General features: G+C 37.0%; 1 protein-coding gene across 4 annotated transcripts in view; it reads left to right on the top strand.

The window, feature by feature from the left end:
• The window catches only part of BBS9 (Bardet-Biedl syndrome 9), a 275,656-nt gene that overhangs the window by 17,427 nt on the left and 243,075 nt on the right, over positions 1-15,154 (top strand). For all 4 annotated transcript variants that reach the window (XM_061996330.1, XM_061996329.1, XM_061996331.1 and 1 more), the window contains 2 exons: positions 9,734-9,908; positions 14,099-14,183. In XM_061996330.1, the coding sequence (XP_061852314.1) occupies positions 9,734-9,908; positions 14,099-14,183 (260 nt within the window). The remainder of the gene's footprint in view (positions 1-9,733; positions 9,909-14,098; positions 14,184-15,154) is intronic.

Genomic DNA, 15,154 nt, shown 5'->3' with positions numbered 1-15,154 from the left:
TGAAAGGCTTGGTCTTTGTGAGTTTTCATGGAATAGATCTGCTGATGCCTACTTCTAAACAGTTTGTAACGTGATTTTACAAAATCCATTAGTGTTATCTCAAATAATTGAATTAGAACCTCTTGTCTACATTGAACATGTGACTGGAAAAATAATCAAGGAGAACTTTCTTTGAATCTCTTACTGTCTGTTTCTATTCTCTTTCCTCAACTTCCCTTAACAGTGAGGAGTAAGATCATAGCTTAACTGAATGAAGCAAAAACTCCCACTGCCTCTAGTATACTAGAATTTTGCTTCAGCTATGAATTGCTAAATATATCATTTAGTCTGCATTTTGTTGAAGTGAAGGACTGTAATTAAAGTGAAATAAAACCAGTTGGAGGAACACATAACTTGGGGAGTGAAATACATAACTTGTATAAGTGAAAGATTTATTCTTCAAAACTTTGATAGATTTTGATTATTTTCCTAATCTTTTTGTTGAAGTATGGTACCCAAATGTGTGTGATTATAATGCACTGGTAGTATAAAATGTTCTGTATCTTACATATTGGGGTTACAGCTTCTGCAGTACTCCTGCCAAGAGTCGGTGAGTGCCAAGCAGAACAATAATTACTCATGTGTTTTTAATAGTGCACATATATTAATAATGACCCAATCTTGCATTTGTCTTTTTGGTGACATATTGTTGACTCATTTAATTCATCATCCTACTCTAATCCCCAGATTCTTCTTCTTTGTGCTATTGCCTGCCGTTCTCTGGTTTCCTGTGAGACAATTGAGATCGTATCAGATGACTTAAGTTTAGAGATGCTGTCTCTAAAGTTTAGAAGGGCAATATTTATTATTATTCTGCTATTTAATAAATAGTTTGGCATGTTGAATTTTCTGTTACTTCAAATGTATGTACAGTTTTATTATTTACATATGTACTTACTTATTAGATGTTCCAGCATTTCATATGATGCGTTTGTCCATCAGATTTGTTTGCTGCCCCACATTTTTTTCATCCAAAAAATGCAAGTTTAGTTTCTATTTAGTCTCTTTTGTTTTCTCAGCAGAGACGTTTGTATGCAGCTTGTATTTCTTTCAAATGCTTATGTTACTATTCCTTTACAAAAAACTCAGTAGCCTATAGAAATTTATTTAGGTTGCCAAACCCTTGTTGTTTGTGTTTTCCCTAGAGGAAATGTATCTTGTATGAGCTATCTTGTATGAGTTTGGATTAGTAGGTTTGGTGCAAATCACTCTGTGTAGAAATCACTCTACTACATTATTCAAGAGAGATTTTCTTGGGGATTTTGGGTAGTGATGAATTGATCTGAGTATGTTCCAAGCACAGAAACAAATGTAAAGAGAATGAGTACAGTTTCCCTGTATCAAAAGTGAAATGTAATAAACTAATAAGGGAAGATAATCAGTGTAAATGTGACAAGGTAATTTATTCCAGATTCATGAGGAGAGTTTGAACTTTGTGCTATCCACTTGGTGCTGATCATGGTCACAACTTTTTTATAGACCGTGTTGATAGGTTTGTTACTGGGGAAACTTGGACTTGAAATATACAGATGAATGAGTTTTTAAAGTGTCACCAAAGAACTAGACTTTCAAGAAACTGGGAAAGAAAGTTTGTTTTTTTTTTCTTTTTAAGTTTTGTTTTATATACTTGTTATGTGTAGGACTGCTGTGTTTTCTCCTGGATGTTGATGCAGACTTTGCTCAATGGGTCTTGAGCTTACATTAAGCATAGTTCTTAACTAGAAGAGCCTCCACCTACAAGAAGTTCAATGGCTGGTGCTCTGCAATGCTGTTATTTTAAGTGACAAAGCTTTAAAGTTCCTTTTTTTAAACCATACTCGTAGTCAGACTCAGTCATGAGAAACATTCATAATACTCCAAAATGTATTTGACTACAGGGAATAAAAACAAGGAAAGGATTACAGCAGAAGCAGAATATATGCAACTGCTCTTCAGTATGATGATTGATCTAAATGGCAATGTCGTCTTGCTTACCTGCAAAATGTAAAATACTGTAAAATATTAAATAAATTATAAAAATGTAATAATATAAAATGATATTTTGCAAGCCTAGTGGTGAAGTAATAAGGTCATTAGAGTATTCACAGTGTGCTTCCAGTAGTCTTAAAATATAAGACAAAAAATTGTTCATGCTTGCTGAATCTATGGTGCTTTTCTGAGATTGCCAAAAAGGAAACCAATAGGGATGGTGTGTGTGTTTGTTTTTTTTCTATGAAGATGTAATTCGTTGACTCATTTGTCCACAAAGTAAGAATTAATCCTTGTAAGAGGAAGGAAACTGCTGGAGAGAGTCCACTGGAGGGCTTCCAAGATGATGAGGGGACTGGAACCTATCTGCCTTGAGCTGGACAGCCCAGAACTGGATGCAGGACTCCAGATAAGGCCTCACTATGCCCTCAGGCACTTAAATGACCATGGAGCACAGGTTAAAATTAGAGAGTGACTGGGCAATAACATGAGCCATCTCCATCAGCACTTGTGGGTGCATCTTACCTACAAATCCACTGGTCTTGATATCTACCTTGCCTAGTAGACCTGTAACCCAATCCTCAAGCAAGGGAAGGTCTTTCTCCAGATTTTGTCTTACCTTCCAGTGACTGGGATTTCTGAGGGACAGCCTTGGCAGTAAAGACTGAAGTAAAGAAGGCATTCAGTAGCTTTGCCTTCTCTCTATCCTCTGTCACCAGCGCACTCATTCAGCAGTGGACTCGCATTCCCTCTAAACTTCCTTTTCCCCCGATACACTTGAAGAAGCCCTTCTTGTTTTCCTTTACATTCCTTGCCACATTTAATTCTAAGAGGACTTTAGCCTTTCTTATTACATTCCTGCATACTCTGACAGTGTTATTATACTCCTACCAAGTGACCAGGCCCTTTTTCTATGTTGCATAGACTTCCTTCTTCCATTTGAGTTGTTCCAGAAGCTCCTTGTTCATCCATGCAAGCCTCTTGTTTCCTTTACATGATGTTTTTACTTGGGGAGACCTCGGGCTTGGAAGAAGTTGCACTTGAAGATTAACCAGCTTTTTTGGGCACTTCTGCCTTCTAGAGTTCTAGCCCGGGAGATTCCTTCAAGCAGGTCTTCAGGAGGCAAAAATCAGCTCTCTTGAAGTCCAGAGTCACAATCCTGCTTCTTCCACATGGGATCCTGAACTCCACCATCTCATGGTCACTCAGCCAAAGCTGCCCCGAGCCTGAACCAAACCTTGTTTTTTTTTTTTAGTACAGGGTCTGGTAGCACACTCCTCCTGTAGTGGGTCTGGGATGGTAGTGATTTTTCTACAACAGCTCTTGCAGTGCTGTGCTTACTGTTGATATCAATATTATGACTACTGCTCACGCAGCATCAGAGCTGTCCCTCCAGCATTCCTTCCCCCACCTTCACCAATAGCTGTGGGTGAGCACAATCTTGGGAGGGATCACGGCCAGAACAGTTGACCAAGGAGATATTCCATACCATAAGTTGTCAACTCAGTAATATAAACTGGGAGAGAGGAGCAGGAAGGGGAGGCAAGATTAATTTCTGGCCTTCCAAAAGCAACCACTATGTGTACCGGAACCCTGCTTCTCAGGAGCTGGCTGGACATTGCTGCTGATGGGAAGTAGAGAGTAACAGCTTTATCTGCTTTTGCTTTGCTTCCCATGTGCATGGCTTTGCTGTTTCTTTATTAAACTGCTTTTATCTCAACGTACGAGACTCCCATCTTATTTTCTCCCCTTCCCTGGCTTGCTGAGGAGGTAGGGGATAGAGCGATGTGGTGGGCACCTGGCATCCAGACAGGGTCAAACTACCATGCTAGCTCTAACCATAACAGATTTGTTGGTAAATTTATTGTATCATTGTGACTTCAGGTTCTGCTGATAACTTGAAAGTACCTAAAATATTAAAAAATAGAGCCTATGTTAAACTTCATCTAAGCTTAATGAAAAGTCTGCTATTGTAGCTCATTAGAAACATCCATGTGCCTTAACTATTCACTCAAAGGCAGCACAACTGCTGACTTGTCCTTATTTCACTTTTATTTGTATGAGATTTCCTGGTTCAATAAGACATTTTATATTATTTGTATACGATAGAGGTATAACTTCAGATAAGGGCAGCTTGACTTTGCAGAATTTCACAGAGTAGAATTTCTTCTACCTCCATAGAAAAAATGTATTTCAGTACTGTAATGCCTGTATGAATGCAAAGTCTTAGAAGGTAGGTTTTCAGCCATTGCCAAGGCTTGAAGAGCAAGATACAGAATTAAAGGAAAAAGGATTCTTCTGCTTGATGAATTATCATGATTCAGGCAACATCCATGCATACAGCCATTCTGTCAGGCATAGCTAATGTCCCATTCCAAGACCTACTGTATATTGTCTATAATTAATCTCCTATATTGAAAAAAGAAAAAAAAATGAGATACTGCTTTCAGAGCTGCCTAAACATTTTTCTTGAGACTTTCTTACACTAGATAAAAACATTCACTTTTCAATGTGCCAAGGATTCTTCAGTGAAGATGAAGGTTGTAATCAACACATTTTAGCACAACAATTTCTTTTAGGGGAGATGACTTCACCTCTCATGACTCTACAGTGCCAAACACCAGGTTTCTTTCAGTAGGAACACCTGTGTGTTGGATGTTGCAGCTATGAGACTCGAGGACTTCTATACTGTGTATCAGTCTTTTGTGCTCCTTTGAAGTATACTAGTTTCTTAAGGGTCCTTCCACCACCTCAGGTTGAGATGAGATTTAAAGGGATCATTCTCAAGTTGTATAACTTAACTACGTTCTCTTCTGTGGTTGAGTCAGATCATTAATCAAGGAGTATAGCACAGGTCTCTTGATTGTGTGAATTAGGGCTGATTGACCTTTAAGGGTACTCTAATAGTTCAAGATTCCATCTAAAATATTGTTTATACTTTATGGCAGGCAGAAATCTGCAAGAGGTTAGGTAAAGAGAAGATAGTATGATTCCTGAGAAGAAAAAACCATTTTCTTATGGCAGCTGTGACTGCACGTTTTACTCTGTCTTGACCAGGGAGGCTTCTTGCAGAGTGGGCTATTGCAGAGAGGGCATCTCTCGAGTTGGGACTTCTTTTTCTTTCTCTTAAACTCCTATCCATTTCTCTATTTTTGCTTCTTTCACGTTGGAGGGATTAGCACTGAGTGATGCAGTGTTCAGGGTGTTGCACTGCCTTAGTGGTGCTCTTAGATCCTCTGGTCTGGAATGAGTGGCTGCAGATGAAGTCTTGAACTTTGATCCCTTCTGTAATAATGCAATGAGTAGCCACCAGACCACCAAGCTAGTCAATTCAGAGTTCTTTCTGAATGTACACTGACATGTGCTTCCTGGTTTGCGTTAGGGAAGTAACCTAAGACTTGCTTTTTACTTAGCATACATTGTTGTAAGAACTGCCTGACATGTTTTCAAAGGGTTTTTCCATTCATCAGAAGTGATTCCTGAAGTGCTTTTCTCACAGCTGACCCAGACCTGTTTTGTTTCATGAACTACACTCAGCAGCAAGTTGGATTCTCCAAAATGGGTTTGAACTGGAGGACACTTTGTTCTCTGTGCCAGAGACATATTTTTGGGGTGTATTTCAATAATGAAAAAGAAAACCTACTTGCTTGTTTCAAGTCAGGACAATTTCTCTTCCAGTGTCTGGGAATATAGCTTTCATGCATCACTTCAATAGTCAATGCACTGTGGATTTCACCTTTGTCTTAGTAAAACTTTTCCTACATATCATTAAAAAGCTCTTAAGTTCCTGGGTGTCCTTATGAATGCCAATTTATCTTTTAATTTGATTTGATTACTTTTGAAGGCATTAATCTGACACATCCTTAAACTCTGTATCTTCTTGAAGCTTTTTCTGATTTCTAATTTGTGCCATTTAATACTGTAGTTTTCATTGCATGATTTCACAGGGTGTTCAGACCTTGTGATTACATAATATACTTTTTATGAGACTGATTTGGTGCCAGAGGGGAGGCTCAGAGTAGAGGAAATAATTAACATGCAAAAACTTGAACTCGAAAATAGCTTTAATTAGAAGCTTATTTTAAAGAGCTACCACCTGCCTCTCATTTTGACTTTGCATTAGCTCTAAAAATACATTGTGGTTTAGGAGTGTGACGTAAGTGTATTCATATCATGCTAGAATAACAAAACTACAAAACAACGGTAGCTGGACTTGTGCTTAAAAGTAACACTTTCTGGCTGAGGGACGTTGCTCTTGAGACACAAGCTGCTGAAACTATGTAGAGTACACTAAGTGATTCCATCTGATCCGCAGAAAACACTATGGGTTGTATTTTCACTTTATAAATATGTCACTGGCAAAGCCAACTGGCTGCAATAAGCTTTTTTGAAATGGATGTTTCTGGCTGAGTTTTTTGAAGATTGTGTTTCTTAAAGTGAAATATAAAAACTCCATTCACTAGCTACACATTAAAAACAAATGGGCAAAGGAAATAAGTTGACCTATAAAAAGCTGGGAAATAAGAGTTCATATACAATTTAATTTTCTTCAATTATGCCTTACATGTAATAGTTTGGATAATTGGAGTTTCATCCACTAATACAAGCTAGTTAAAATCCTAATGTGAAAACTGAATAGGAATAACACAAATGTGATGAACAAAGCAGTAGGTATATGAAGTGTGTTCTTCAAAGCAAAAAGGATGATGAGTTGTTCGGTCTTGGGTACCTTACTTGTTTCTTCAGACAGTATGGTTCTGTATATTGGAACCTGTACTTGTGGAATCTTTTTTTGTTGCCCTCTGTCTCTTGCCAGATGAAACTCAACTGGACTATTGCTTTCCTAACCTCATCCTTGAATGATAATACAGTGTCTCTGTATTCCTTCTGGGTCACTTGTCCCTGCTTCCTCTTACACTTGATTTTTTTTTTGTTGTTGGTGTAGTCAGGAGCTCCTTATTCTTGTAGGTGTCTTGCTGCCTGCTTTTGCTTGAGTCACTGCTTGTTGGGACAGTCTGTTCTTGAACTTGGAAGTGAATAATCAACCAGCTCTCATGATCCCGTTTTCTCCACAGGGCCATATTCCATTAGATACTCAAAGGCAGATCCCTAGAAAGCCTTAAGTTTGCTCTCCTGAAGTCTAGGTCTTTGGTCCTGTTTTATGTCCTGCATATTACTCTTATGATTTTACTTCAGTATTGGGCAAACTGTCAGTCTGACCACTTTTGAACAGTAATGGTTTTCACATAGAATTGTTTTTGTATAACAGTTTACTAGTGCAGATTCTGAGATTTTCAGCTTAGGAAGATGAGTTTTCACTTAGTTCTCAGCTAAAATTCCTTTTGAAGCCAAGTATTCTTGCTAAATGGAGGACTTCTTATATTTAATAAGGAATAAGATTTTTTTAATGTTGAATAAAATTATTTTCTATAGATACTAATTTGTCAACTGGAAATTATATTACTACCTGATTAAAGCAAAACTGACTTGTTTGACTTTTTTTTTTAGTTATTGTTATGCCTCACTGTATGCACTTTAGACAAAACTGACCAGTTTTGAGCCCCTCTCTACAAGAATGACATTGAAGTGCTGGAGAGGATACAGAGGTGGGCTACTAAGCTATTAAAGGATTTGGAGCATCTCATATGAGGAACTGCTGAGGGATCTGGGCCTGTCTGGCCTGGAGAAAAGAAGGCTCAGAGGAGACCTTCTCACTCTATACAGCTACCTGAAAGGAAGCTGTTGTGAGGCAGGAGTAGGTCTGCTCTCACTAGTAACAAGCAATAGAACAGGAGGAAATAGCCTAAAGTTGCACCAGGGGAGTTTGAGGCTGGATCTGAGGAGGAATTTCTTTCCTGAAAGGCTTGTCAGGCATTGGAACAGCTGCCCAGGAAGATGCTGGAGTCACTGTCCCTGGAGGGATTTAAGAGACAGGTGGATGTTGCACTTAGGGAAATGATCTAGTGGTTGATAGGGCTGGGACAGAGGCTGGACTTGAGTTTAAAGGTCTCTTTCAGTTGAAATGATTCTGTGATTCTGAATAAGAATGACTTTTAAGGTTTTAAGAAAAAGTCTATGTAGAATGTGAATGAAGAAGATGATGATGTGATTATGTGCTTGAGATGCCATTTGTGTTCCTGATTTTTTTTTGCAGTTTCTAGCTATAGAAATTGTTTTGCAATTCTAGCTATAGAATCGTTGGTGTGAAGGGTTGAGGTATTTCAACATTTTGACTAGAAGCCAAAAAGTTCAACTTTGCCTTTATCAAAAGAACAATGAATTGTGCTTTCAGATGACCTTCATTATCAAATGATTAATATTTGCAATGGCTTGTACCATGTAAAGTGAATTATATACAGAATCTGGAAAGAGGGATGGGAGAATTGAAATTTTAGAAAATGGGAAATTTGAAAAAGGGATGAGAGGGGCAAGTGGAAAAGACCCAGCTGCTTTATCTTACTTTTGTTTTTGTTCTCTTTTTACCCTAAGCTAAATTTCTGTTAACCAAAGGATGAGTAGTATGATGTATTTCTGACCTATTACACTATTTTAACTACTTGAAGTTTCTGTGAAGGATCACAGTGGAAATACGCAATGTGTTGCATTGTTATTCACTTTATTTTTTTCAGATATTGAATATATTTTCAACCTTTGTTACCTCTAAGTGTAAGAATGGAGTTTTGGTCTTCTCTTACTTTGCTTTCACCATCATATGTTAGAAAACAGTTCTTAAAGGGTTCAGATTGGAGCCTAGTGAATGGACAATTTGTTTGGGCCTTTCATATATCTGGAATAATTCCTGAGACACAGTGGAACATTTAAATTGGGATGAACAGGCATTTCGAATTATAAATATTTCATGTTGTTTTTGCAAAATCGGGACTTATCTCCAAATTCACAAGAGATGCTTCTATCAGCTTCAGAAGGTGTTACTCTTATTGATATACTTCTCTTTGGATGCATATAAAGCATTGTTTGTTTGAATTGTTACCCTTGCATGTGAAACGCAAACTGCCTAATCAGCTTCTGATCTCAGAAGTCTTACAAACGAGATTTTGAATTTAGATTAGTGTACTTGAGGCATGACAAGTCGTGTCTTGAGGCTGCTGAAAAATGGACAAGGCTTGAAGTAATTTACTCCTAGATGAATTTTGTATTAGTTTTTTTTTAGTCTTATTCATAACACAGAATGGACTTGAATTGTGTTGTCATTCCTTGAAGACAGAATCTGAAAGCAAAGTGTGGAAAACATTACCATTGTATTTTCACAACAATACGTATTTGTTGGACTTTCTGTTGTGTTGCTTAAGTAGACTTGAAAGAGTAGAACAGATTATTTTTAAATCACTGTTATGACTGCTTGTAAAGTATAGAGGCATTTAAAAACTAGAATAATCTTGTGTTTTGTGACTATTGGGTCATGTCTTTAAACTGAAATTGTAATAATGGTATTTTCTGGGATTTTGCTTTGAAAAAATGTCTCTTTTCTTAAAATATTCTGAATGTTTCCTCTCAAACTAGTTTATTTTAGTAAGTAAGTTTTTATTGGGGTTGGAGTATTTAGCTTTCTTCTTATGGTATTTTCTACCATAATACAGATGAAAAGGAATCTTGTTTTTGTTAAGATTACTGTGAGCACAGTTTTAATTTACAAACAATTTTAGGATTAAAACTATAAATAACATTGCTTTGTTTCCTTCACATTTCTTTCTTTTACTTTCCTTAGGTCGAGATTTGATATGCATACAGTCCATGGATGGGATGCTCATGTTGTTTGAACAGGAAAGCTACGCTTTTGGACGTTTTTTACCTGGTTTTCTTCTGCCTGGTCCATTAACTTACAGCTCTCGGACAGATTCTTTCATTACAGTGTCATCTTCTCAACAGGTTGAGAGTTACAAGTATGTAACTGTCAAGTATGTAATTATAGCATATATTGTTGCTATTATTTAGTATGTTAACAAATTTAAAATAATCATGTCTAATTTGTATTTCCTTTAACATTGTATTCCAAAGCAGGTGATAGATATCTGCAGGAAAGGAGAAAAAATAAAATGTATATTGCTGAGTGATTATATAGTCATAGAAGAAAGTATACTGTGTGTCCTCAGAACTTCATAGACTTCATTTGTGTGTTAAATTTACTAGCTTGTTGAGGCACATCATGTTGTCATGCAAGTGCCAGGTTTTTCCTTGCTTCAGTTGAATCTTACCCGTGCTTTCAGTGTTTCCACTACAGTGCTTGAGGAAAATGTTCTTTCTAGTTCTCAATGGGATCTTTATTTTGATGCAAGTAGGTGTTAGTCTGAATCGGTTCAGTTTTCAGAAGATTTGAGAGAGTACTTCAGCTTTTATGATCATAGCATCCTCTAACAGGATTGAGGGTTAATAAGGAGAGATGGAATCGACCTGAGAAAGCAGCAGAGAAGGCTGGGTAACTTCCTTGACTGAGGGGTAGGTGTTAAATCCAGTATGTAAGTGATGGTATAAGGGTCAAATGCACAAAGGGAGATGCTTTCATAATACCTTAGAGGAAGTGGGATGAGTGAGGGCCAATATGAAGTGTGCATTTTTACTAACACCTGCAGTCTTGGCAAAGAGAAAGAACTAGAAGTTGTGTGCAGTTAGAGATGTGACAGGGTAGCTTGCGAGGCTGTTCCCGAAGAAAAGACAGGTAAGGTGACACTTGTGTTCACCATGGAGGAGCAACTTGAATACATGGGGCTCTTCTGGGAACACCATGCTGAGAGTTTATCAAACATTCATCTGTTCAAAATCAGATGGGATTTTGATGGGAGGAGATGGGAGGGGATGTTATAGTAGATGTCTGCTATGAAGCATTTTTTAAACAAGAATTTTCCCAAATGCAGGCCCTGAGTCTTATGGGGGACTAATGTCTGCTAGGAAGGCAGCATAACGGACTTCAGCAATGTGGAAGGTGTCTGACATGCATTAGGGAAAACTTTTTTGGTTCATATGTTAGCCTGGCTGGGAAAGATGCTTTACTGAATCCACAACTTAAATGTTTGGAGAAGTAATAGCGTCTGTCAATGTCGCAGACATTGACCGCAGTGACTGCGGTGATGTAAATTAAGATCTTGAGAGAAAGGAAGAAGATAACCCATGGACTGAAGACTGTAGATTTCAAGAGAATGTACTTGGGCTTTTTCAAGGAACTGCTAGGCAGAATTCTATGAGAGATTGCTTTGAAGGGCAAAAGGGTGCAGGAGAGCTGATGTATCTGCATGGATAACCTTCTCAAAGACCAATAACAGTCCATTTTGATGTGGAAGAAAATAAGGAGTAGCAGAAAGCAGCTTGACTGTACAAAATTCCTCAGTTTAAATGGGAAAAAGGAAATGACGAGATGGAAGTTAATATGGACCACTAAAAAACATTATAATATGGTAAAAAACATTAAACATCATGTTGGCATGCAAAGGATGGGATTAGCAAGGTAGGAACTTGGTTAAAATCTCTACTGGTTTTAACCCTCTGGTGTGAAGAACAAGGATTTCCACAGATAACTCAGATGTAAAAAGGTTGATCCGGGAAATTAACCCACTACTGAACTGGTGTAACAGCTTCTAAGGTGTGAAAGACCAAAGAACTTGATGTTTGCTTTGCCTCACCCTTTCTCCATTAAAAATGACAGGGGTCTCCTCTTAGGGCTTGTGCATCTCTCCCTCGTAGTGAATTGGGGTGGGATGGTATTTGGAGTGGAGCTACTCCCCATGATAAAGAACTAAAAAATGGATGAAAAAGTGGCAGAGGTGTCAGGCTTACAGAGTAGTGGTTGTTGACAGTTTTAACTACCAATAAAGATGGGTGATGTTCCTCAGGAGCTGATACTGGAGTCAGTAGTTCATTAACATATTCATTGTGGACAGTAAGACAGAATGTATGTCCTGAAATGATGATGCTAAATTGCAGAAAGTGTCTGATATAAAGAGTGTAGGGCTATCATTCAGAGGAATCTCATCAAACTGGAGGATTGGGCTGAGAAGTACCTTAAGGATTTTGTCAGATGTAATCATATTAAAGAAAGTAAGAATGCCACTTACAGATTATTCTTTGGGAATTTAATCAGTGGAATATGATTCTAACACAATGCTTGTCACACTACCTGCTCTCTCATTTGAATTTCTCAGGCAATATTTTTATTATGCTGCTTGAGCTCTGATGTTCTTTTCTGGATATTGCATGAGGAGATTATAGACATATTATTTTCTTAATACAGAAGATAGATGTTGCAAATAAAAGTAATTTAATAAAAAATTCATTTTTTCCTAATAAATTATATTATTTTTTCCCCTGAAGATTGATAAGGAATAAAGAAATAATTTTTCTTCTTAGAAATGACTATCTCATGCATTTTTATTATGTTTAGATTTTTGGCTTTTACAACAAATGTAGCTAAAATATTTCCTCAGTGTGTTTCTGATTCATGGGTCTTTATTGTTGGAAAGTCAAGTTTTAAAGGAATTCTTCATTTGGTTATTGGTCTTTAGGTGCCAAGTGTTAAGACACTGTAGTACTGATCTCTAGTGTGTGTCTGAACTAGTTGGTTATTAGAGTAGAGTTAAGTAAACCTTCTGAAGTGAGGGAAGTAGACTTGATGAGGAGAGGTTATTTTATGGTATTTAACATGCTTTTTTCTTGTTTGAAAGCAGTATTTCCTCTGCTGGTTCAGAATTCTTTCAAGATATAAATAAAAGCAAAATGCCTTCTATTTACCTGATTGTATACTTATTGTGCTAGCTGAATTGAAAGTTTGTGTTGGTCATCTGTGGCTTTATTTTGTGTTGAAAGACTTGTATGCAAGTAGTTGGTACTTAAACATGAGTACGTAGTGCTATTCAATGACAGTTGGGTTTGAAAACTATATATCAGTCCCTGATTAGTTAATAAAGGGGACATTTAGACATAATTGCATTAAAAAGCAGTTGACTTAGTATTTTTAAGTATCTCACAGTACTCACCTTAAGCAATTAAATTTCCTACTCAAAGTACATGGTTTCTGAAACTTCTTTATTAACTGAAGTAAACTATAATCTTTTGGTAGCAAGCACTACAATACATGCCTCTGAAGTATGAGGGCTGCTGTTGTCATAGTTTTAAATCTATAACTTTAATGTAAAAAAAAATACATTAATTTGTTAGACATGAATTGGAACGTTCAGAATTGTGTTGGTTTGAGCTTAGGAGCTGGTGACATGTCGTGACATCCAGAACTGAATGCTTTTCTTTGGGTTAAGTTTTTTTAATGTCACATTTGCTGAAATGTTAGTGTTTTACGGGTTACCTAATGTGCATTCATGGGAAACATGGTAGTTCAGTAAGTTGAGACACCAGCACAAATTCAGGAAAGAAGAGTCAATGAGGACATAGTTGGAACAGCAAGGATTGCATAGGTGTAAATGAGGACAGATAGATGTGTCGAGCTTTTATGGCAGTTGACATCTTTTGTGCTAATATCTTCATTGCCAATTTTACTATGGTTGGCTAGCAGTTAATTAAATAAAAAACCCTAAACCCATGAACCTCCCATCTTTTGCTACATGTGCCACCTACTGGTGCCAGTTTACTGTTATCTCTTGGATTAGAACCACTTAGTTTAATTTAATGGATGTGCTTGAGAGTGTAACTATTAGATATAGCAGACTGTATTTTGGAGTAGTTTAGAAAGCTTTTTTTAAAAAGGATAGCAAGAGCAAAAAGTTTACTTTTTATCAGATTTCTAATTTCACAATTTGAAAATGTTGGTTCATTGCTTCTGCCTTTGGTCTAGATTTCTATTCTCTAGTGTGTTTAGATGTTGAATTGATTTTAATGCTAGATAAAATCTGAATAGAAATGTTTGTGTTAATTTCTGCCTTTACACTTAGCTGTTATCCTACAGTGATATTTATTTTACCATCTTTACTGATGATAGATGCATTGCAGTAGACTTTCTAACAATTGTTTTAGACGGTGCTTGAACCATGTATCTCTAATCATAATATAATTACATTTTACTTTTTGACAAATGTAAGGGTATTAACTACAAGATATATTTTATTTTTACTTTTTTTTAAACTTCCTATCACAGATACCAAGTGCTGGCATTTGCAACAGATGCTGACGAAAGACAAGAAACAGAACAGCAGAAACTTAGTTCTGGAAAAAGACTTGCGGTAAACCCTGTTTATTTTTCTATAACGTGTATGGTACACCACATATGTACTAGAAAGGCCAAAGCTAAGTAACAAATAGAAATGTTGTCTGCTGACAAAGGACCTGATCCCATTGCCATTAAAGGCAATGGAAAGACTCCAAGAGATCTCTGTTAAGATTTCTATGGGCCTCAGTTTTTTTAGATTGGGTCTTAAACCTTGCTTGTTCTAAGGAGGATCTAGTTGTTGTTCTAGTATGAATCTCTGTACTAGAAGTAACTGTTTCTAAGGCAGTACTTGTAATACAGAACCTGAACTTGTAAAATAGATAAATAGTACACCTGAAACACTGCTCGTGTTTTTCATTTCAGTCTGTTTGTGACTTTGTATTGGATTTACAAAACTAACCTCATCCTGCTTGAGGAATCTTTTTGTGCTTGCAGAAACTCAACAGTGAAAAACGTTTCCATACATAGTCAATATCTTGGACTCCTTTTGTCAAAAAACTGTTTATTCAATGGCCTGCAAGAAGTCCCTGTGACTAAGTTGTTTAATACTTGAACTGCGTACTATTAAGGGGAAGGAAATGTCATTCTCTTTTGTCATGCCCTAGAATGACTTTTCTGCTAAATGTACTGTACCAAGTGTTAGATTCAGCATGTATCTGGGAAAAGTAACTGCAAAATACTGGGAGAGCATCTTCCTTCTTGTGGCTAATTGTAGAATGTTTTCAAACTAAGTCAGAATCATACATCTTGAATCGGAAGAAGACAATTTTTAAACAAGAAATTTGTAAGCTGCATCAGGTATGCTGCAAATAAATTTTTAAAAGCTAAAATGAGAAGCATACATGGAGATGAATGTGTATAAGCCTGGCTTTCCCCCCTTTGGCTTCTCAGATGGCACTTTGAGTTTCATGTAGTAGACATACCAGTAAGTTCACTAACACATTCTGTATTCTTTCAGCAAAGTGATTGATGCTGTTCACGTAG

Source organism: Colius striatus, chromosome 5 (genome assembly GCF_028858725.1).
Source record: "Colius striatus isolate bColStr4 chromosome 5, bColStr4.1.hap1, whole genome shotgun sequence".
In the NCBI taxonomy this organism is placed as follows: Eukaryota; Metazoa; Chordata; class Aves; order Coliiformes; family Coliidae; genus Colius; species Colius striatus.
Note: the sequence above shows the minus strand (reverse complement) of the source record. Positions and strands in the feature narration are given on the sequence as shown.